Below are 22,693 nucleotides of genomic sequence, written 5' to 3'. Positions count from 1 at the left end.
CGTTTCTCTACATGCTACATTTGCCTTGCTTAGTGGGCCAGGAGAACATCGCACAGAAACAGAAAAGAAGCATCTCCGTTCACATGACAGTTTTGTACTGAGGTGTGTGTATAATTTTTCATACTGATGTGGGTGTATATACCCTCACACAAAGGGTAAAACACGTGAACACAGAACATAAAGGCCCAATTGCAGGCTGCATTCACATCTTGTTACTGTGTATAAGACACACGCCCCCATACTGTGTCACTGAATGACGATGTGTCTCTACAGCCTTTTATTTTAACTTATCCCAGCTCATCTTGTATAAAAGCTGAGCGGTGCTCAATCAATGAACTGTTTTTTAAAACATTTTCATTCTACTGTGATCATACACCTCTTTTTCCTTCCTGTTAATACTACATGCTATTTCAAATCGTGCTCTGAAAACAGAAATTAATTACATTTCCTCTTGCAGTTTTATGAGACTCTACTATAATCTCAGAGCTTTACGATATGAATGAATTTGCCTGGATCCATATCAAAACAGTAAGATGACAGATAAGGGTTAAAATCTTCCATTAACATCAAGCGCCCAGTACACAAGCATTTTATAAAATTTTATACATTTAATGAATACATTCAATTGCCCTCAATATTTTCTTCATTCAACTAGACTACTTGACTTCAAGGCAAACTCTCAGAAGTTATGAAATTCCAATTACTGGTCACCTGGAAAATGACTTTTGTAGTATCTCAGGCAAATTCATTAACTGGACAAGGACAAGACCCACTTCTCTAACATTCAACTGACCAAGAGATCTTAATTTCTTTTTCCTGCAATTGCTTACTTCACATACAAGTTTTGATGCCAGACAGGAAATAACACTAGAAAGTCTTACAGCTTGTATAAGCAATAGTTAAAAATTCACACTACCAAAACCTAGTGTTCTATACATTTAGTTCATCTAGAGTTGTTTTAGGAGTGATCTAATCTTTATTTAAAAATTCTCAATTGTGGTCAAGTTGTAACTTCCTTTGTAAATTCTTCCAACAGAAGCACCAGAAACTCCATGGGGTGGAGTTACGCAGCAGGTTGGTAGCACAGTGCATGTCCATGCTGACTGGGGAGTTCTTCAAGCACTGCACCTCACTCTGATGCTCAGGAATCACAAATAGATATCATGTTTCTTGCACCTAATACGTTCTCTACAGGTGCATCTACTATCTTTTAAAACCTCAAGCAAAGCTTCAGCTCTACTTCATACTATGATGAATAAAGTTCAGGTTTTCTTCCCCTACCACAGATTGTAGGATTGTTTCAAGTTCTTATATGCATCTCTAATTCTGAATTCCAAAATGCCCTGCTGAGCAAGTCATAAATCAGAGTCTTCTGGTTTAACTTTTGGCAAACAAAGGTCCAGCCTGCATGTCTACAACGGGTAAAATAACTCTATCAGAGAGGATGCATCCATTCAAATATCTTTGTATGCATTGTGCTTTCAGCAGCACACTACAACCACCAGCAGAATATCATTGCTCCATCCAGTAGTTCACTCATAGTTTGACTCAAAAATCAATGATTTCATACTAATCCCCAAGTCAGTCATTGTTTCCTGGGTTTACAGTACGAACTATGCTCCGCACCTAGCTAGATTGCCTGTATTTGCTCTCCTCATTTGCCCTCGCTTTTCTTAAGGCAAACACATACACAGTGTTTCAAAGAAATAGTTGTATTGCTATAAAAATAATCACACTATGCAATGTTCACCACAAAACAAATGAGACAGTTTAAATAAATACTTTTACATGTCAATTTTACTGTATAATTATCTTCAGATAGCAGTGCACACATCTGGACCCAATGAAGCAGCACCGTTACATGTAGGAACAAGTTATATGACATGAAGCAATAGAGATAACGACAGAAAAAAAACAAGGTAGGACAGCTCTTTATTGTTACCATCTAAAGACAGCAATGGTGAGCAAAAAATAAATCCAATAAAATTGAAAAGGAATACACAGGCAGATAATTGCTTTATTTGCAACCAGGTTTGGCCTTCCACACAAAAGCTATAGCAAAATGTCCAAGAATTTTGTAAGAATCAGAGACATTACTTGCTTCCATATTTAGAATATGCACAAGAATCACTGATTCAATTTAAAGGAAGCTGCTGTGCTGCAACTTGTTGCCCAATTAAATCAAGAAAAACAGGAAGCTATACTAAACTATAAATGAGTTAGCAAACAGAGCAGGCTTTGCTGAAGTAATGCAACACTGTTACAGATATTTAAACCATAAAGTATCATACCCATGGTGTCCGCTTTGAGCCCAGAGAGCAACTGAGCACCACTCAGCTATTTGCTCACTCCTTTCCCCTCAGGGATGGGAAGGAGAAGTTAAAGCCAAAGGCTCAATCAAGGAGAGAGAGGGATGACTCACCCATTATGATCACAGGCAAAAGACTGACTCGTTAGGGGAAGAAAAAGAAAATCTTTAATTTAAAACACCACCACTACTTAAATTTTCCAATCAGAGTAGAACAGTGAGAAATACAACCACATCTTAAAAACACCTTCCCCCCCCCACCCCTCTCTTCTTCGCAGGCTCAGCTTTGCCCCCAATTTCTCTACTTCCTCCCCCTCAGTGGTGCAGGGGAGCAGGGGACAGGGGTTGCGGTCAGTTCATCACCCATTGTTTCTGCTGCTCCTTCCTCCTCAGGGGGAGGACTCCTCACACTCTTCTCCTGCTCCAGCGGTGGTGTCCGTCTTACAGGAGAGAGTCCTCCACGAACTTTCTCTAACATGAGTCCTTCCCACAGGCTGCAGCTCTTCCTGAACTGCTCCCGTGTGGGCTCCTCCCACAGGCTGCAGTCCTCCCAGTGATGAACTGCTCCAGCATGGACTTCCCTCAGAGTCCCAGCCTTCATCGGGTGCAGCCCCCTGCTCTGGCGTGGGGCTCTCCACGGGCTGCAGCTGGGTATCTGCTCCACCTTGGACCCCCATGGGCTGCGGGGGCACAGCCTGCCCTCTCACCACGGGCTGCAGGGGAGTGTCTGCTTCAGCACATTCCCCCCCCTCCCCCGCACCTCCTTTCTTCCACTGACCTCGGTGTTTGCAGTGGTGTCTCCCTCACAACTCCACCTCCTCCCCCCAGGTTCTTCTTTTTAAATGTTATCACAGAGGCACAGCCACCATCACTAATTGGCTCGGCCTTGGCCAGAGGCAGGTCCAACTTGGAGCCAGGGGAGCTTCGAGAAGCTTCTCACAGAGGCCACCACTGCAGCCCCCTCCCCCAATACCAAAACCCCCCACCACACACTCACAAACCCAACACACATGAACAAAAATATTTTTGAAAAACCTGTCCTAGACGAGGTGGAACAAAGCAAGCAAGGAAGCACTGAAGCACTTCAAATGAAATGGGGAGACAAGGAAGGGCAGGCAGTGAATTTGAGTGTTTAAGTCAGCAGCATCTATGACAAAGAGCTTCATTAACCTGCAGAGTGTCAGCACAGAAAAAAATTGCATTTCTTCTCACGTTCTCTCTGCCAGTTTAAACAAGGTCTCCTTCCAAGCACTTCCTGTGAAAGCAACACTAGCTTGGCAACAAACCTGCCACCAGAGGACTATAAACATTTTTGAAAGTGAGGTTTTAGAGAGAACTAGCACTGCTTTCTCTGTAACTGTACTACAGAGCAGACATGTTTTGGGCACTCAAGCTTCTGCAAGTGACCCCACCCCAAAAAGATATTACTTCTCTTGTACACTTAAATCACAGCAGCTATATAATATGACCATTTTTTTCCAATTCTGTGCACAGACAGTCTGGGTATCATGACACTGAAAACTAATTTAAGTAGTCTTCACATCAAAGAGCCTCTGCAGGCTGCTTTCATCCCTCCCAGAAGAGGCTACAAGATGGGGGGGGGGGGGGGAGATAAAAATCCCACATAACTCCCTCCAAAAAATGACACCAGTGCAGGTGCTGCAGACATGACAATATACTAAAAAATATAATATATATCCCTCTGCCTTGCAAAAATCAGAACTATTTTTCCCAAGTAATTTTTCCCAAATCAAATCATTAAAGCTTAATTTTGGCAAGGCCTCATATGAAGAACAATTTGCAAAAGAAATCAAAGCATCATTTATAAGGTTAAGAAGATGTAGCGTGCAAGACCAGTTTTACAGTAAAAACAAACGTCAAAACATTCAAGGCAACTTCATTCAACTTTCTCTTTAAAGTTAGTTATATTGTCTGTTATAATGAACTCCATCTTAATGACTAATACAGACAGCATAAACACTCTTCTAGGATAAGAGGTTGGATTAAACAGCAGACACAGTAAGTATATCTCAATTTCACTGTCATAGCATCATCACTCTTAGTTTTACAGTTTTCCCCATAATTCTGATGCTTAGGGAGGTAGGAAAAATACAAAACCAAATCACAACCACCAAGAATGTCAGTATATCTTACATTTAAGCTACCTTCTTAAAAATTATTAGCTAAAAGTCACCCATGCCTGCTGATTTCAAAAACACCATCACCATTGTACACTACATTATTAAGAGCACATGGACCATCATGGGCCTGCATGATTACAAGGTGGCACAGGCTGGCACAGTTTGCCCATTCTGTTACACTTTACAGACCACTTTTCTTGAGTTCCCAGACAACATCCGCAGCACAGAAGGGATTGCTCAGCATGTCAGTGGACTTTAATTTCCCAGACCCATTCCAGCATCATTCAACTTTATTAAAATTCAACAGTTTCATAACTGACAATTAGCAAATAGTTTTTGAAGGTTGTAAACAGGCACTCTGTCATCACTGAACAAAAGTGTCTAAGTTTGTTTTAACACCACTGTTACATTTTTCTAACAGTTGTCTTCACTTTCTTGATACACATTGGACAAAACAACTACTTTTATTGCACTGTACTTTCAACATGACATTGATATGTAGAAGTATTTATTAAAATGGTATTATTTGTTTTGCAGCAAGCATCACATTCATGTACTTTCACGTCATCTACCTTGACTTCTGTAAGGCCTTTGACATGGTCCCACACAACATCCTTGTCGCTACACTGGAGAGATATGGGTTTGATGGATGGACTATACGATGAGTAAGGAACTGGCTGGATGACCACATCCAAAGAGTCTGAATCAATGGCTCAATGTCCAAATGGAGATAAGTAATGAGTGGTGTCCCTCAGGGGCCCATACTGGGACCAGTACTATTCAATATCTTTATTAATGACATGAGACAGTGGGATTCAGTGCACCCTCAGCAAGTGTACAGATGACACAAAGGCGAGTGGTGCAGTTGATTCGCTCAAGGGAAGGGATGACATCCAGAGGCACCTTGACAGACTTGAGGAGTGGGACCATGTGAACCTCATGAAGTTCAACAAGGCCAAGTGCAAGGTCCTGAACCTGGTTAAGGACAATCCCCAATATCAAGAGATTGGGGGATGAATGGATTGAGAGCAGCCCTGTGCAGAAGGACTTGAGGATACTGGAGGACAAAAAAAAAAAAAAAAAAAAAAAAAGAACACGAGCCTGCAATGTGCACTTGTAGCCCAAAAAGCCAATTGTATCCTGGGCTGCATAAAAAGTGTGGCCAGAACGTTGATGGAGGTGACTCTCCCCCTCTACACTGCTCTTGTGAGACTCTGCCTGGAGTTCTGCATTCAGCTCTGGGGGCCCCAGCACAATCCACAGACCTGTAAAAGCAGGTCCAGAGGAAGGCCACAAAAGCGGTCATAGGGCTAGAATATCTCTCCCATGAAGAAAGGCTGAGAGAGTTGGAGTTGTTCAGCCTGGAGAAGAGAAGGTTCCTGGGAGACATTATTGGGGCCTTCAATACTGAAACGGGGCTTATAAGAAAGATGGAGAGAGACTTTTTACCAGAGCCTGTAGTGACAGGACAAGGTGCAATGGTTTTAAACTGAAAGACTACAGATTTATGTTAGACATAAGGAAGAAGCTTTTTTTACAATGAGGGTGGTGAGGTGCTAGAACAGGTTGCCCAGAGAGACTGTGGATGCCCCCTCTCTGGAAGTGTTCAAGGCCAGGTTGGACGGGGCTTTGAGCAACCTGATGTAGTGGAAGGTGTCCCTGCCCATGGCAGGGGGGTTGGAACTATATGATCTTTAAAGGTCCCTTCCAACCCAAACCATTCTATGATTACTAGCAAGCAGTGCTACATGCCACCTTCATGACTAAGAATTACCAAAATCAGCTCTAAAAAAACACCATGCAATCCAAATTTAAGTACGGCAAAAGTATCACTTTTCCAGAAGATGTGTAATAACCTAAATATTGCTTGGGCAAAAATAGTCTTTAATAACTAACACCTGAAGTATCTCAGAAATCCAAGTTTCTACACGCAGCAGTAACAAGGCAGCCTCATTCTAAGATGACCTGAATATAACAAAACCAAATTCTGTCGATGGCATTAAAAGCATACACACTGAGATTTAAATACTGAAATACTTTCTCAGTGATAGCCTCAACATGAAAATTTTTGAATTCTAAAATAGACATAAATAATTAAAATAAAATGGGGAACTTTGTCATATATCTATCAGGAACAGAACATATACAAAAATGTTAAGAGGGTTTCTTGTAATCATTAGGGGTTTTCTGTCTTGTTTTAAAGAAACAAGCTGACCCTGAACTTGTTCAAGAGTTGGTGGTCCAGCTGGATGCACCTAAGTCTCTGGGGCCCAATGGGATTCATCCCAGGGTACCAAAAGAGCTGGCCAATGTCATCGCAGGACCTCTCTCCGTTATTTTTCAATGGTTTTGAGAGTGTGAAGTCCCAGTCGACTGGAAGCTGGCAAATGTTGTCCCAGCTTTCAAGAAGTGTAAGAAGAAAGACCCTGGTAATTACAGCCCTGCAGTCTCACTTCAGTGCCTGGTGAAACTATTAATAAGGTTATCCTGGGAGTTACTGAAAACCACTTGAGACAACGCAGTCACTGGTCATACCCAGCATGGGTTCATGAGGGGAAAGTCCTGCTTAACCAACTTACTTTCCTGTTATGACAAGGTCACCCATCTAGCTGACCAAGCAAAGCCAGTGGATCTGGTGGGTTTGGATTTTAGCAAAGCTTTTGATATTGTCTCTCACAGTGTCCTTCCGGACAAACACCTGTCCAACACACAGCTAGGCAAGTCCGTAATACATTGGGTGAGCAACTGGCCGACAGGTCGGATTCAAAGAGTTATAGTAAATGGGGTTACATTCGGCTGGCGCCCAGTCACCAGTGGGGTTCCCCAGGGCTCGACTTTAGAGCCACCGCTCATCAATGTTTTTATAGATGATCTAGATGCAGGAGTCAAATGTACCTTAAGTTTACTGATGATACTTAAAACTAGGAGCAGCTGTGGACTCCCTCGAGGGTAGAGAGGCCTTACAGAGAGATCTGGAGAGACTAAAGAACTGGGCACTCACCAACCATATGAAATTTAACAGAAGCAAGTGCCAGATTCTGCACCTGGGACAGGGTAACTCTGGTTATACGTACAAACTGGGGGACGAGAGGCTGGAGAGCAGCGCTGCAGAAAGAGATCGGGGGGTTTGTGTTGATGGCAAATTGAATATGAGTCAACAGCGTGTCCTGGCAGTCAAAAGGGCCAACTGTGCCCTGGGGTGCATCAAGCACAGCGCAGCCGGCTGGCCGAGGGAGGTGATTGCCCCACTCCACACTGCACTGCTGCGGCCCCACCTCGAGTACTGTGTGCAGTTTTGGGCGCCTCAATATAAGAAGCACATCAAACTATTAGAGTGTGTCCAGAGCAGGGTGACCAAGATGGTGAAAGGACTTGAGGGCAAGATTTAGGAGGAGCAGCTGAGGTTGCTTGGTTTGTTCAGCCTGGAGAAGAGAAGGATGAGGGGTGACCCCATCACAGTCTACAACTTCCTCAAGGTGAGCAGTGGAGGGGGAGGTGCCCATCTCCTCTGCCTGGTGACCAGCGACAGGACATGAGAAAATGGGATGAAGCTGTGTCAGGGGAAGTTCAGATTGGACATTAGGAAAATGTTCTTCACCAAGAGGATGCTTGGTCACTGGAACAGGCTCCCCAGGGAACTGGTCACAGCACCAAGCCTGTCAGAGTTCAAAGAGCGTCTGGACAACATATGGTCATATGGTTTAATTTTAGGTACTTCTGAGAGGAACAGGGAGTTGGACTCAATGATTCTTATGAGTCTCTTCCAACTTGAGACATTCTACAATTCTATGAAATGAAATCTTAAGAATCTAAACAAAATAGGATATGTAAATCCTAGTGGTTTCATAACAAGTCACAACTCTCCTGACAAACAAAAACTGCTACATTTTATTCCATTCCTTCTTACCCCCATCCCTAAGTTTTTCTGAAGTGCTATAGAAAAGACTAAGTTTCATATCAAGAACACTTCAAGTATATTTCCCTCTTCAATCCCAAGTTCTTGCTTTGTATATCCAAAAATCAAGAGATAATTTCCTGAAGAGTAAATTATAATATAAGAGGAAAGGAAATTTGTGTACTAAATTCAAGGTGGAAACTTGAGAATTCAAAATTCAGATCATCTGCCTCATAGAAGTAAAGTTAATCCAGCAGAAACGTATTTAAGCTCTAACACAGTCATCACTTTGCAGAATAAATTAGCTGACTTTCTAGAGGTGCAGGTTGATCATTTAAGAATATCTTTGTCAAACAGTAACTATTCAAACTATTCTTACAAAACCTCAAAGTTGATAAGCTTTTTCAAATACAGATTTGTAAAAATGTGAGTAGTATCCCATTTCTTCTATCAAAGAAGTCTTTCATTGAAGGAAAAAAATTATCAACTTTGCTTAGATCAGTTTTATTAGGTTTAAGCGTGCTGTTTTTCCAAGAATAAGCTCAGTGTAAACTTTTACCTGAAAACACAAAAAACACATTCTTTAAACTAAATAACCACTTTACTCTGCCTGCATATCTTCTTAAGGCTTAACTTATGCAGTCCAAACAATTTTAAGAGGACTACTTCTAAAGTCAAGTGGAGTTTTGAAAGTCTCTGTGGACACAGGTTCCAGTCTCTCTGGACACCTGTTCATCAGACTCATGGTTCAAAATGAACAAACAAAAATACCCCAAAATAATGATAAAAAGCACCACACACACACACCCCCCCCATCCCCTCAAACCTAATCAGAATTTCTGCCTTCTCTGTTTCCTCCCACTAGATATTTGAAGAAAGGAATATGACCTTCCTTTAACTTCTCTTCTAAGGAGGAGAAACTGGATTTCTTCAACCTTAAGTGATGTGCTCTAGGCCCCATATCATCTTGGTGATCCTCACCTGGACTTGTGGCAGTATGTCGTTTCTTTCATACCTTGGTGAACCCCAAACATAGTACTTCAGATGTGGCCTCACAATTGCTGAACAGAGGGGAAGAACCACTATTTTCTGGCTGCTGGCTGCACCCTTACTAACGCAGCCCAGTACATGGCTGGCCTTTGTCACTGCCAACCCACATTCAACTTGTCATCCACCCGAGTCCAAGGTCCTTTCCTGGAAATCTGTCTTCTAGCCAGCCTGTACTGCTGCATGGGGCTACTCCATCCCTGGCAACAGGATCTCACAAGGCTCCTCCTGCCAGGCCATTTCTCCAGGTCCCGCTGAATGGTGACTGGCTGCCAGCTTATCAAGCAACTTGGTATCGTCCAAACATACTCATTGAGATCACACTCCAGCCATCATCCAGACAACTGAGAGACACCAAATCAATGCCAGCCCCAAAAGTGATCCTGGAAGGATGTCACTTGCAATCTGCTACCACCTGGACTTTGCTTCACTGATCACCACCCTCTGGTTTGGCAATCCAGCCAATGTCCCACCCACTCTGCAGGTCACTTATCTGGTCCATCTCTCAACAACCTGGATAGAAGGCTACCAGAGCAAACCATGTCAAAGGCCTTGCAGTCCTACAGACTTTTATTTTGCAGGATCTTCAACATCATGCTAGATTTTTAGTTCTTAGGCAAGGAAAAACCAACAAAGAAAATATTCTATTGGTATCCTAAGTATCTATTTCTGCACCAGAAAGATTTCTGTATTTCTCCTGATAATAAACAATACAAAAAGGATAAAATAAGTAAGGTCAAGATAGAGGTGGCTATTAAAAAGGAAGAAAAAGCATACACCCTCTGGCTTAACCATAGTAACAACACAACTTCACACCTGTCCTTTCACCAGTGAGCGTAGAGACAAGGAGACCGTGTGTGTGCCCACGTGCACACCTACGTACGTGTATAAAGAAGGCAATGGGATCCCAACAGCTTTTTGCTGCTTTTTCACAGGAGCATTGAAGAAAAAGTTTCCCATAATCACCACAATCAAACCCACTGGCCTCAAAAATCTCACTTGCCACAATGCTTATACAAAACCTCAGCATTAGCCTACTGGTATTTAAAACCCAATATATGTAATGCAGATCAATAATGTCTCTTTAGAAATACAAAATAACTGGTTGCTGCACTTCTCAGCAGGGAGTGTACATCCAGCTGTACTCCATCAGGAATGGGAACTCATGCTATTATCTCAGGAGTTTTCCTTCACACTCACCAATAAACTTTAGGGCTCTTGGCCATTATCAATCAAACCTGACAGAACAGTCTCTAAGAGAAGTACCATGATGCTATTAACTGGATTCTGGAATGTCTCCCATGATATATAAAAGTACACTATAGGTTTAGGGCACTGTTCTTAGAACACTGTTCTTAGAATATTGCCTACCTCTGCATCTGAAACAATACTAATAATTAGCATTTTTGGTTTGATTATACCTAATGATTTTATTGCAAGGTACTGTTCCATTTAAAGTTAGAGCTTATGTTCTTTCTTACAATTCTCCTCTGTAAATTTGTTTCACATCTGTTTTAAAAAGTTATTAGCAAACACCTTCATTCACATCATCACAAATCACAACAATAGTTATGACAACCGAGTTTTGCTCATTGGAGTGAGAAAAATACTGGAAATAACATCAACCAATATAATTCGGTTCCAATTCATTCATCTGCAGTCTTTCAGCGATGCTATGCGGAATTACAAACATGGTTTTGTGGGTTGTTCTCCCCCCCACCACCTTCCTTTTTTCTTCAAACAACTTTTTCCTTTTTACTGCTTTTTAACTACAGAAGATATTTCCACGGGACTCTAGTCTATAAACACTGAAACCAACTTTAAGTCATGTCACTTTAAGCGTGTCTCACTCCTCCATCAGGGCCCAAGTTCCCATGACTACATGGTACACACTCTGTCAGGATTTATCTGAACGGCATACTGAGTAGAGTGCACCAAAGAGCACTTTCACAGTTTCCTAACTGATGAGCAAACATGACAAAGCCTGTTGGGAGTTCAAAACAAGAAGCAGTACTTCTCTAAAAAACATGAGCTATCAAAAAAGTGCCTAAAATGAATACAAATTCTCAAAAGGCAAAACTAATTAATCTGCCATGACTGAAGCTTTGAGCTACCAGTGAATACTTTTTTGGTTTTCTTCACATCAGTCACATTTAGATAAAAGGAGACTGCCTGCTTATTACAACCAAATGTTTCGACTGCTATCAAATGAAGGGTAAAACCAATTACATACTAAATGAATAAGCACTGTAGCATGTAAATGCAAAAGCATCCTCAACTGCATTTTTGTGAAACATGCTATTGTAAATACAGGACATTGCTGTCAAGTCTCCTTTTTCATCACATTTTCAGTATCATGATAAGGAGTCACCCATCAGCTGCCACTGTGGCCTCATATACCCATTTTTACATCTTCAGTGCATACATCTTTTGCCATTCAGTGTAAAACCAGTAATAATTATCCTGAGTTTTATTCACTAGAGAGAAACTTTTCTTATCTGTGTTTTTTCGGACGGTCTGCTACCAAAAATCACATTTCTTTGAAAACTGAAGATTGCTTGTGGTCTGTTACATAAGAACCATCTCTTAAGTACAAAGCTCTGTATGATGCAACACTGTTTCTGACTGCCGTAAGTAACAGGTTACAAGGTTAGGAAAAGCTGGTTTTAAGTCTAGTGCTGCTGGAGTCCCCTGGATTTCCCCGTGTCCAAAAAAACCTGTTTTAATTAAAAAAATAAAGAAGGATAAAGAATGGGATGTAACAATTTATCTGTTGTAATTATACAGAGGAATGGAAATGAAGCAATAGAAACAATAGAAAAAATTTCTTTCTCTTCAGACATGCACACAAAATAGATCTTACCAGTTTTCACAGTCCCGGTTAATAAAAAAAGTCAGTATGTATTGCCAACTAAAACAAAAAGTTGATTTAGAATGGAAGCGCTCCTGTTCTCTTGCATGGGTTCACCTGCCTCTCTTGATAGAATACTTTGTCACTGGAAAAGGATCTTGTGGTAGAAAAGTGTATGAAATCACTGTAGAGGAACTGACTGTATAGCAGTTTCAGTGATACACAAGTTTCTACAAAATCATAAGGAGGAAAAACCCTGTCCCCTCACCCTTGTCCCAAAAGTCCTTCCCTCAGTAGAATAAGACAAATACAGAAACTTAAGCATGAAGGGAAAGATACACACAGGGAACTGTGAAAATGATTCATATACAACATACTTTCAAAGAAAATTAAAAAAAAAAAAGGCAAACCAAAAAACCCCCATACTTTCCCCTTTCCCATCTCTAATTTTAGATAAGTGTCCATGACATGACAAAGAACACTGAGAAATCTTCCCCTTTCAAGTGATGTTAGATTATACCAGACTTGCACTGAGAACAACAAAATTTATGTGAGGCTGGGCAGGAGCCAGTCATTCTTTCACTGATGTAGCATGCACACATCTGTTGCTCTAGACTGGTCCTGTAACAGACCTCTAAGCTCAAGCAGATCAGCACAGTGAGAAACCAAATGAGCAACAGTCATTGCAGGAATAGTGGTTTGGGTTGTTTTTTTTTTAAAAAAGAAACCCAACAAACTTATCTGCAGCCATATTTCGTTACACTCATCATTTAAACATTTATTGAAAAGAATGCATATGACAAGACCTAATTGTCAGAAAGCACATTTTGAGTTTTCAACTTCCCATTGAAGAGCAAAAGAAAGTACATTCAGCATTAAAGATGCTTGAGTATTACAAAAGTATAACAGTAAAACAGGCATCAGAAACAACTGCAGTTATTCTTTATTGTATCATCAGCTTCTAACTGTCCCTTCTGATCTACCAGCCTACCTAAAGGGAATTCAAACATTTAAGCTTAACCTCTGTATCTCAAGACAGTCCTGCAAACATCTGCTGCTTTAGGAGAAAGACTGAGAACTGCTTGGTCATGATAACCAAGTTATCCCTTGAGTGCAAAGATGTCCTTTCAGCTGGAGCTGGGACACAGTGGAATGGTAATCAAGACAGTCTTGTGGCGATCCCACATGTGCACCACTTATTCTCAGAACAGATGTCATCATTTCCTAAAAATTCCAACTAGCTCACACAGTAATATTAACTCAAGGATTAAAAATTGACTCTTCAAAAATCTATTTGAGTAACACAAATCACAGAGCTACTGTAGATATAAAAGCACGTCTGGTCAGAACAAAGCAGAGGTTATATTTTAAGACACTGTACCAGTAAACTGCCTAAACTATCTTGGGATTTTAACCACCCACCTACATATGCAATAATCCACCTCTTCATGTGAATATTATAAAAAAAATTCTCCCACTTTCATGCAGAAATATGAAGTTAAAAATGTCTTCCTTGCATGAATGTAACAGTATACTGAAGAAATCAACATGGAAAGGAGTACAGACCATAAATTCTCTTAAACTAGACCTAGACTACAACATAATGGTTTTGTTCCTTCCCCTCCAAGTCTGAAAAAAAAAATCATTAGCAATAGAATGAACCTTAATTTGCGTTTGCTGATGACCATTAGATCACACTCATGCTTTAAAAAAATTATTAAAAAATAATCTTGCAGTTCTTTGGTAACTACTGGATAAGATGTCTAAGCCTGGCTACAAAGATGACAGGGTCTTTTTCTTTGGTCTGGTGTGACTGGATGACAATGAACCTTAAGAGGAAAAAAAACCTTGCAAATTTTCATTAGTTTCAGTAGTTTAAACCATGTAGCATGAAACCTTTCCAGTCAAACTGCTATATACCAGCATATACTTACTATTTCATCCTTTGATAATATTACAACAGATTTAAATAAAGTTTGGGTGGTTTGGTTTTTTTTGGAGGAGGGGAAGGGGGAGGCTGTAGGTTTTTCTTTTTTTTTAAAAAAAAAAAAAAAATAAAAAAATCAAACACACAGAAGCCATTTGGGGAATCTTTCCTAGGGTTCTGATGTTTTTTGAGGTATGCCTTCATATTTTGTTGGGCTTTCTGCTAAAAACTTACCAAATACAAAGTCATCGGAATCAGTAAAAGTGCCTGCTCTGATTCTTCACCTGAAACTTGTCCCAAAATGGCATCTAACTGGATCCAAAGTCTCCTCTGAAAATAATTTTAGTTAGAATAGGAAGACAATATGTATCAGTCCACCCAGTTGAACTAATTGCACTTCTACTGGTGGACAACCAAGGGAAAAAAAACAGCAATTTTTAGTCCATCATCTATTTTATTATTTCAGAAAACTTGTTAATTGTGGTTAAGGAACAGTAAATTCATAATTCTGTAATACCTTCATGGAACTAGACTGACACATACACAAAACAGTTTATTTCTTTTTTGTCACATTCTTTATGAAAAGGTGGTTCTGATCTTACCACTGATCTGAGCTACGGTAGGAACTACACCAGACTGAGAGGCTATGAAACAGATCTAACTTTTCTTTAATCCATTTAATTTCCCTATCTTTTCTGTTCACAAAATAGTTCTAGTTCATAATGTTATTAAGAATAAAGAAAATAATTAGTTTATCCACAAACGATCTTACTGTCACTGAGGCAGGTGCAGGTTGTATTGAACTAAGTCAGCTTTAAAATAATGACCTAAGATACTTCAGGCTGCAGAGCCATAACAGCACAGAGCTTGACACTGCCTGCAAAAGCCCAGTGAGGGCTCCAAGCCATATCCATCATTAAGTTAAAAATCAAACAGCTGCAAGGATGGGATCATCCCCTTTGCCTTAATATGGTGGGCTCAAAATGGAAGTTCAGGAGCTGCTTGAAGAGCTCTCTGGTCACCCACAATGCATGGACAACAGCAGCAGTAATAAGAGCGACATAACAGCCACTTCAACCATTCAATTTCAGTCCCCTGCTTCACAGGAACCACAGCCTTAGGTAAGCAGATGTACAGAAACCAACCCAGCTTTACAGCAGCAGAACTGTGTATGCAAGCTACAACTACAATAAATGGAGCACTTTGCCTGCCACACTCTGACCATCTGCATTTTTTTCATGCAAATTAATAAAAAACAAATTTGGGAGAGTTGCAGATTTTTTGCAGTATGTTAGCAGTAGAGCATATATCTTGTTTCCCATCAAGTAAAGCTTTTTTATATTTACAGATAATAAAAAATAATACAAGTCCAGAAACAATTTAAACCGCAAACAGTTTAAATAGGGCACATAAAATAGTTATACAAAAGAAATTCAAGAAGTAGCAATGCAAGCACTAGAAGTGCCCACTATTCTCTATTCCTCTGATTTACTGCTGTCAAATCAGACATAAAATCTTTGAAAATACGCACAATCCACACAAATGGTGCAGAACACTGTGTATTTATTTTCTATATTCTGGTTTTCTCCGAATGGGCAATACCACACTCAGACTGTACTGATGTATCTCCTAAATCATGAAAGCATTATTCTGTATTCTTACCCCAGAAGTCACCAGTGACGGCAGAATACATATTTTTACTTAACTCTATGAATGCTGTCAACTGTATTAATAAGAACCCCAATGGCTGCACCTATTCCACATATTTAAGACCAGGGGGCAGCAATACTGTCAAACACAAACCAAAACAGGTTGATTGCTGACAAATCTATAAGCAACCATGGCTTAGTTACACGAGAAAAAAGAAGTTACAGTTATGAAAAAGTTACAGAAGTTAATCTAGGTTACATAATTGAAGTAAAATATATAATTTCAAATGTAACCTTACAATCACTCTATTACCTAGTCAGTTATTGTAAATAATAGCACTGTTAAAATTTTGAACATAGACAGTTTTTACTAAGCCAACATGAAATAATTTTAATCTTATGGAATTATATTTTCCATACCCAAGACTATCAGAACACCATGATTAATACTTTTTCCTTGCATACCAAATGCTTTGCTCACGCCAACACATTCAGCAAAACTAAAAAGAATCTATTAAATCCATCTCCTAGATACGCACTGGCTCCTGAACAATTGACAAATACCTGATGAACTACGTGTATAAACCAAAACAACAGCTAACTGCAATCTATAAAACAATAGCAAAAAACCTGCCTTCTTTCAGCATTATTATGCTAGTACCTTCAACCAAGCAGGGCAAGAGAAGAGCTACATATTGTCTTGTTTTAAAGTCATTTGGAAGACATTTCCTCATAACTGCTGACCTAGTCCATAGGAAATCACACTGAAACCTCAAATAGCAAGCAGTGGACTGATATCCCGTAGAAACCAGCTCTGGAAGTTTACCCATTTTCACACTCCTATTTCTTGACAGCAAAGCAGGATGAACATTTAAATGATGGTCATAATAAGCATTAAAAAAACCCCACAACACTGAGGCTTCAAGGTTGAGATGCTGAGACTGTATAATCATTTCTGCGGCATTATTTTGCTCCTCTCCTTCCACCACCTATTTTGTTTTCATATTATTTTCCTCACTCCACATTCATCCCTTCATCCTTACCTCATTTCTTAAACAAAGTCTCCCTTGGCAGGTTTCTGCAGTCAGAGTTCTGCGCTGACTTGATCTAATGAGTGGCTGGGGAAAACCTCTGCTAAGGCTCCCAAAGAAAACTCAACCTTCATCTTTCCTCTAAAAAATCCCAACATTCACACTTTTTTCTACTACAACTACTGCCAATACCAAAAACACCAAGAAGTACAAGAGCAATATTTAAGTTCAGACAACTGCTTTAAGCACTAATCTTTAAGACGCCAGGGCAGGGAAGCTTTCTGTAACTAGCTCAACACAAGAGCAAAGTCCCACAATTAAAAGACCAGATTACATGCATACCGATGTCTCTAGATCCCGTGGATTTGGGCGGGTGGCACTGCCCCGTCCCTGATGCTCTTTCTCAAAGACAGAAAAAAAAAAAAAAAAAAGAAAGAAAAAAAGAAAAGAGGGGGTGGGGAGAGTGATTTACCTCTTCCAGCAGTGTGACCGTATTTCTGCAGTTCTGCAACCGGGTGGTGAAGCTGGAGGTGGTCGGGGAGTTGTAATCCTCTGTGGTCTCGGCGATGAACTCCGACACGGTGATCTGGTCCGGCATGATCCTACCCCACCGGTAAAGCCCAGAAGGAGCCGAGCACACAGGTCCGGAGGAGGGGAAGCCAAGTTTTGGGGTGAAGGTAGAGGGGAAAAAAAAAAAGGGGGGGGGGGGAAACGCAGAGGGGAAATGTTAACAGCCAGCAGAGACCCGCAGCATCAAAGCAGCGGAGCCGCTGAGAGAGGCTGAGGCTTCGCCCTCCACATCCAGCCTCTCCCCCGGCCGCCCCCCCCTCCTCCGGGCAGGAGGTGAAGGGGGTAGCCCCCACACGGCACCCCTCGCCGCTCGGCCCGCCGGTGGGCAGCGCTCCCTCGGCTGGCTGCGGCCCCCCGACGGCTGCGGGGACGGGGCCGCCTCTGAGGAGCCCGGCCCCGCCGCCGGCGCTGAGGGGAGGGGAGCGGCGCCCGCCAGCCCCCACCCCGCCGGGCTCAGCCCCTTTCCCCACCCGCCGCCGACCCCCCTCACGCCCCCCCCGCCTGCCACAGCCGCTCCCGCCCGCCGCCAAGTTGAGCACTAACTTGTGCGGGCTCCGGCTGCGCCCCCCGGCCGGGGGGAAGGAGGGGACGGGCCGGGGGAGGCGGCGGCTGCGCCGGGGCTGGCGGGGGCTCCCGCCGCCGCTGACAGTCACCCGGTGACTGACACGCGCTGCCCAGCGCCCGCCCGCAGCCGTTACGTGGGGCCAACGAGGAAGCGCTCTGCGCAGGCGCGGCCGGCCGCCTCCCCCTCCCCCCCCGGCACCGCCCCCTCCCCGGCCTCGCGCACACACCCCCCACCCCCCACCCCCCCCGCGGGGGAGCCTCGCGCCGGGGCGCGCGCGGGGGCTGCGGGCGGGGGCGGCGCGGGGATGGCGGCGCGGGGATGGAGGGGCTGTGCCTCTGCCTTTATTTTTTATTAGAAAAAAGGGCCTTTTGATGGAAGCACACAAGGTCGGTGCCTCGTACAACAGCGGGAGCGGCAGCGGCCTGAAACCTTCCGGGCATCCCCGGTACCTTCCTTTGTGCTGACCCCGGTCCCGCATCCGCGCACAAGTAGCATTTCTGAATAAGTGAAAATATCCTTTGTCTGTTATTGCATCATGTAACTCTGGGAATTGACAGACAGCACTAATGAGGGTTTTTTTTCCCTTTTTTTTTTTTTTTTTAAGCTTAGATTTTGGGGCCCATATGTGCCTTTCTAAAGAAGGCTAGGTCTCAGGAGGCTTAAGTAATTATGGTCATCTGCTGTTTCAGTCCGATTTATTTAGTCATACTATGTGTTTCCCTTCTCCTTGTATTTGGGATTCTCTCCACAGAAGCTGGGAAACTCAGGAATGGTAAATATTCTCAAATCTGAAAATTGAAAATGAGCGGTATTATATGGATATATCAATTTCAAAGGTTTTAATGTTCTGTATATAGCAACCTACTCCTGTATTACAACGCATTTAGGCTTTTACATGGTTTTGTATGTAATTCTAAGAAAATGCCTGTACAACACAAAAATAGTTTAAAATAGCTACAAGAGGCTGCGGTGCCTGAGTAAGCACAAAAAGGAGATACCCGATTTGTGTCTACTCATAAAAAATCATTTGTATGCAGTTCTGCCAGCAAAAATATGACCAATACTCCAGAGAAGTGGTCCTGCCTGAACATGTTTCTTTGATTTCACTGCCTTAGCAGAAGCCCTTCATATGGCCATGTGATTGCTGCTGCTGCTGCTGCTGCTTCACGTGATCCAGCTTTCGGCACAAAGGCTGCGGACTCATACAGATGATTGTTAAACGTCATGAGACTCTGATGAAAGGTAGAGTAGGCAAGAGGAGGAGGAAGCCAAGAAAGGAACCGCGTGGGAGTTGCACTGAAAAATGGATTTGGGCAAAAAAAAATGGAGCACTGAAGAAGCGACTGGAGGGGTAGGAAGAAAATCAATTGAGGATCGTGTTTGTAAGAGTAGTGGAGGAGGAAAAGAGATCAAGAAGAGAAAAATGACTGGTGGCATCAAAAGCCCTATGGAAAGGAGCGTGAAAAACTGGCTGGGGGTTTAGGCCAGGGAAGAGCTGTTAGTAGCATCAAAAAGAGCTGTTTCAGTGTGCCTAGCCTGCATGGAAACTGGATGGGTGAAGGGCTGGGATATGCCCCAAGGGCCAAGCAGGACCTCTGTGGTCATCCCCTATAATTTCCTGCAGAACATCAGTCATGGGCTGTCACACAGCTGCTCCTGAGCCAGACCTACGGTCTGTGGGTCAGCTACGGTGTTCACGTTAGGAAGAGTCCTGATCCCTCTCTAGCAGATCTCAAGTGAGGATAAATCCATTGCACTGATGGGTAAACTGGTTTAATTAATTGAGTACTCCCACTGTTAAAGTTGAATTGTTCCTCTTTGGGCTGAGGTTATTGAGCTTGAGCACTAGTCTTTGGATTGTAAAATAACCTCATCTGCTATCCTAAACAAATCCTACCCCAGATAGTGTGGACAAAAGCTGGACATATTGCTACAGACATAATTTAATACTATTTAGAGAAAATTTAAACTGCAAAATTGAAGAGCATGTTCAACAAAGAAAAAGAGGAGGCAGGCCAGGGAAACTGGAGCAGTGAAGAGTGACAGAAATATATAAAAAATAGAACGAATACAGAAGAATACTGGGAAATAAAGAGAACAGCACAAGGCCTAAAGATGAAAAAGGAAGATCAATAGCTACCGATCGTAATTGCCTATTAGTCTGGTTTTTTGACAGTTCTTAAATTGTTAGCTTTATTAAAGAGAATGTGGTGCTCAGTTTTGCTGCTTTGAAGCAGCATTTCCTTTTCCGCTACACAAATGCTAGTACAGAAAATAGCCCTATGGGCATGACCTCTTTAGGCTTGGATTATCTTCACTTAAATTCACTGGCAGCAAGATTAGTTAATTAATATGTTAATAAAAAATAAATGATACAATTTGCTTGTAAAAATGTGCTTACATTTAAACTAGTCAAATTATATAACTGTTTCAGATAGCTTTTAGTGGATTTCAGATTTAACCATATTTCCTGTTTTGAGTTGAGATCAGTATCTGAGATTCACTTCTAAATTTGTAAGATGCACCTCTCTATAAATTGTCACTAACTGAAATCACTGTTTCACTTCACAAATGTCAGAGAATAATCAGCACAGTGTGAAAGTTATATTTCACGGCGTCTGCTCTAACGCTATCTTAGTCTGTGCTAGATCCTGGGGGAGGCTGTGCCACAGCCTTTTTCGCATGTAAGGCTTGCCAACAGAAGTTATGCTTATCTCACTCCTCTGGGTATTCTGATGTGAAATGCATCTCCGTGTCCATCCTGGGACAAGCCAGCGCGGGTGAGGAGCATGCAAGCAGCCCTGGAAAGCACACTCCTTGCTGATGATACACTGCAGTCAAGGAAGTTGTGCTGTCTTGCCGTCCTACCCAGTGATTCAGTCTACAAATCCATTTGATCCCCTAGCCTTTTTTTACTGTGACTGCCAACAGGAGAGTTAATTACAGCAAATTGATAATATTTCTGCAATATTGGTGATTGATAGTCACCATGCTTAGGGAGAGGCTAAGGAACATAGCAACGACAACACAAACTACTCATACGGGTGTTTTGCAATAAGCTGAATAGCAACTATGGTATTTTTCATTTTATAGTACTCTAGTCATATTTAGATTGAGATCATCAGTTCATTCACACGAGCAGAGCGGTAGTCATCAGGTGATGATGACTATTGTTATCATTTCGAGCTTTCAAACATTACAGATATGTGCCAGAGGTGAAGAGCTACATTGCACTTACATAGCTCTTCGTGTCGTCAATGCAATTAACTGTTTAAACCACACAGCAGTGAGGCAGAGAACACTATAGATAAGGAGACATGCAGGAGGCTGTGGCCCAAAAGCAGGGCTGTATTTTTGTCTGTCTAGCTCTAGTCGTGCTAAGTCAGCTCTTCAGGGTACCAATGCCTCAGCTGTGCTGAAGCTGGTGGTGGATCTCCTGGGGGTTACCATTAGGCTGCCCACAGAGAGCAGCCCGGGGACCACCCCCGAGGCCACACTTGCCTGCTGCATAGATAGCGAGCTCACAAATACAAACTCAGGTGTGGTTGCTGCTTGGTTTTTGGAAACAAGCTTGACCCAGGTCCCTGGCTGTGCGCCAAATACACTGTTAAGCATTCTCAGACAGGCTGCCTTCAGGGCCACTTGCAACCTGTCAGTGTGGTGGTGAAGAGAGTTGTTTGCTGAAGAAGGAAATCACTGTGCACATGGCTACTGTGCAGATGACTCCTCCTGATTAGTACATAGTCATGCCGGGATCTCACATGCCAATTTGTTTTTTCTTTCTTCCCAAGTATGGAGATGATGCCACTTCGCAAATAAGGGTTTACACCTACATTTATTTCTTTACTTTCAAGGTTCCCATATTGGCTATTAGTGCTCATAAAAGTGGTGTAGATCAGGAATTAGTGTTTAATTAAAACATCAAATCATTGAAATACACTTGCTATTGTTAGTAAACTACATAGTTGTTCTTTTTATGCTCCTTAGCACCTTCACAAACACGAAGAATATCACCAGCTCAGCAGCAAATAGCAACAGAACTAGTGGCGTGCTAGAACTCATTAGGAAAATATCCTTAGGCTATGCTGCTCTACTATACTGCTATTCTGAATAAATTTGTGGTTTGGTGTTACATTCATCCATTTCAGCTAAACACAGCAGTCAGCATTATTTCCCATCCTCCTTCCTATCCTAACTCACTGTGTGGGATCGCTGTATGGCATAAGGCAGCCATGTCATTTGATCCCTGATAAAATTGATTTGAGATTCCTTGAGAAAACGTATATATGGCAAATTGCTGTTGCAACATTTTTATAATTTAATTTTCAGATAACTTCTGACAAAATTAATGGGAAATGCTTATTTAAATTTATAGCCATAAGTACTAGAATATTCACAAATATTTCTGAACATCAACTCTTCTCATTTGAGTTGAATGTTGGGCTTAGAGGATACAAGGAGCTTCAAATCAACAAGAATCTCAGCAGAGTGAGTTTGGCTTTTGGTTTTGGAGTACTAAACTAAACTGGAGTTGCTAAAACTCAGTAACTTTTTTTGTTAACGGAACTCCCATAGTTTTGTTCCGATAAACAAAACCACACCATTTGTGTAAGGACATGTAACATCAACACTTTGTACTTCTGCTGGAAATGTTCAGTCTGGAGGAATTTCACCTCCAGGACAGTGTCCTCTCAGAGGATGGTCCTGTT

General features: G+C 42.0%; 1 protein-coding gene across 4 annotated transcripts in view; it reads right to left on the bottom strand.

The window, feature by feature from the left end:
• The window catches only part of ASAP1 (ArfGAP with SH3 domain, ankyrin repeat and PH domain 1), a 157,430-nt gene that overhangs the window by 111,236 nt on the left and 23,501 nt on the right, over nt 1-22,693 (bottom strand). For 3 of the 4 annotated variants that reach the window (XM_074840829.1, XM_074840902.1, XM_074841052.1), the window contains exon 3: nt 17,322-17,451. In XM_074840829.1, the coding sequence (XP_074696930.1) occupies nt 17,322-17,451 (130 nt within the window). Of the gene's footprint in view, nt 1-17,321; nt 17,452-17,962; nt 18,063-22,693 lie in introns of those variants that run through there. The other variant, XM_074840983.1, reaches the window with a different exon arrangement.

This window comes from Strix aluco, chromosome 1, assembly GCF_031877795.1.
Source record: "Strix aluco isolate bStrAlu1 chromosome 1, bStrAlu1.hap1, whole genome shotgun sequence".
Lineage (NCBI taxonomy): Eukaryota > Metazoa > Chordata > Aves > Strigiformes > Strigidae > Strix > Strix aluco.
Note: the sequence above shows the minus strand (reverse complement) of the source record. Positions and strands in the feature narration are given on the sequence as shown.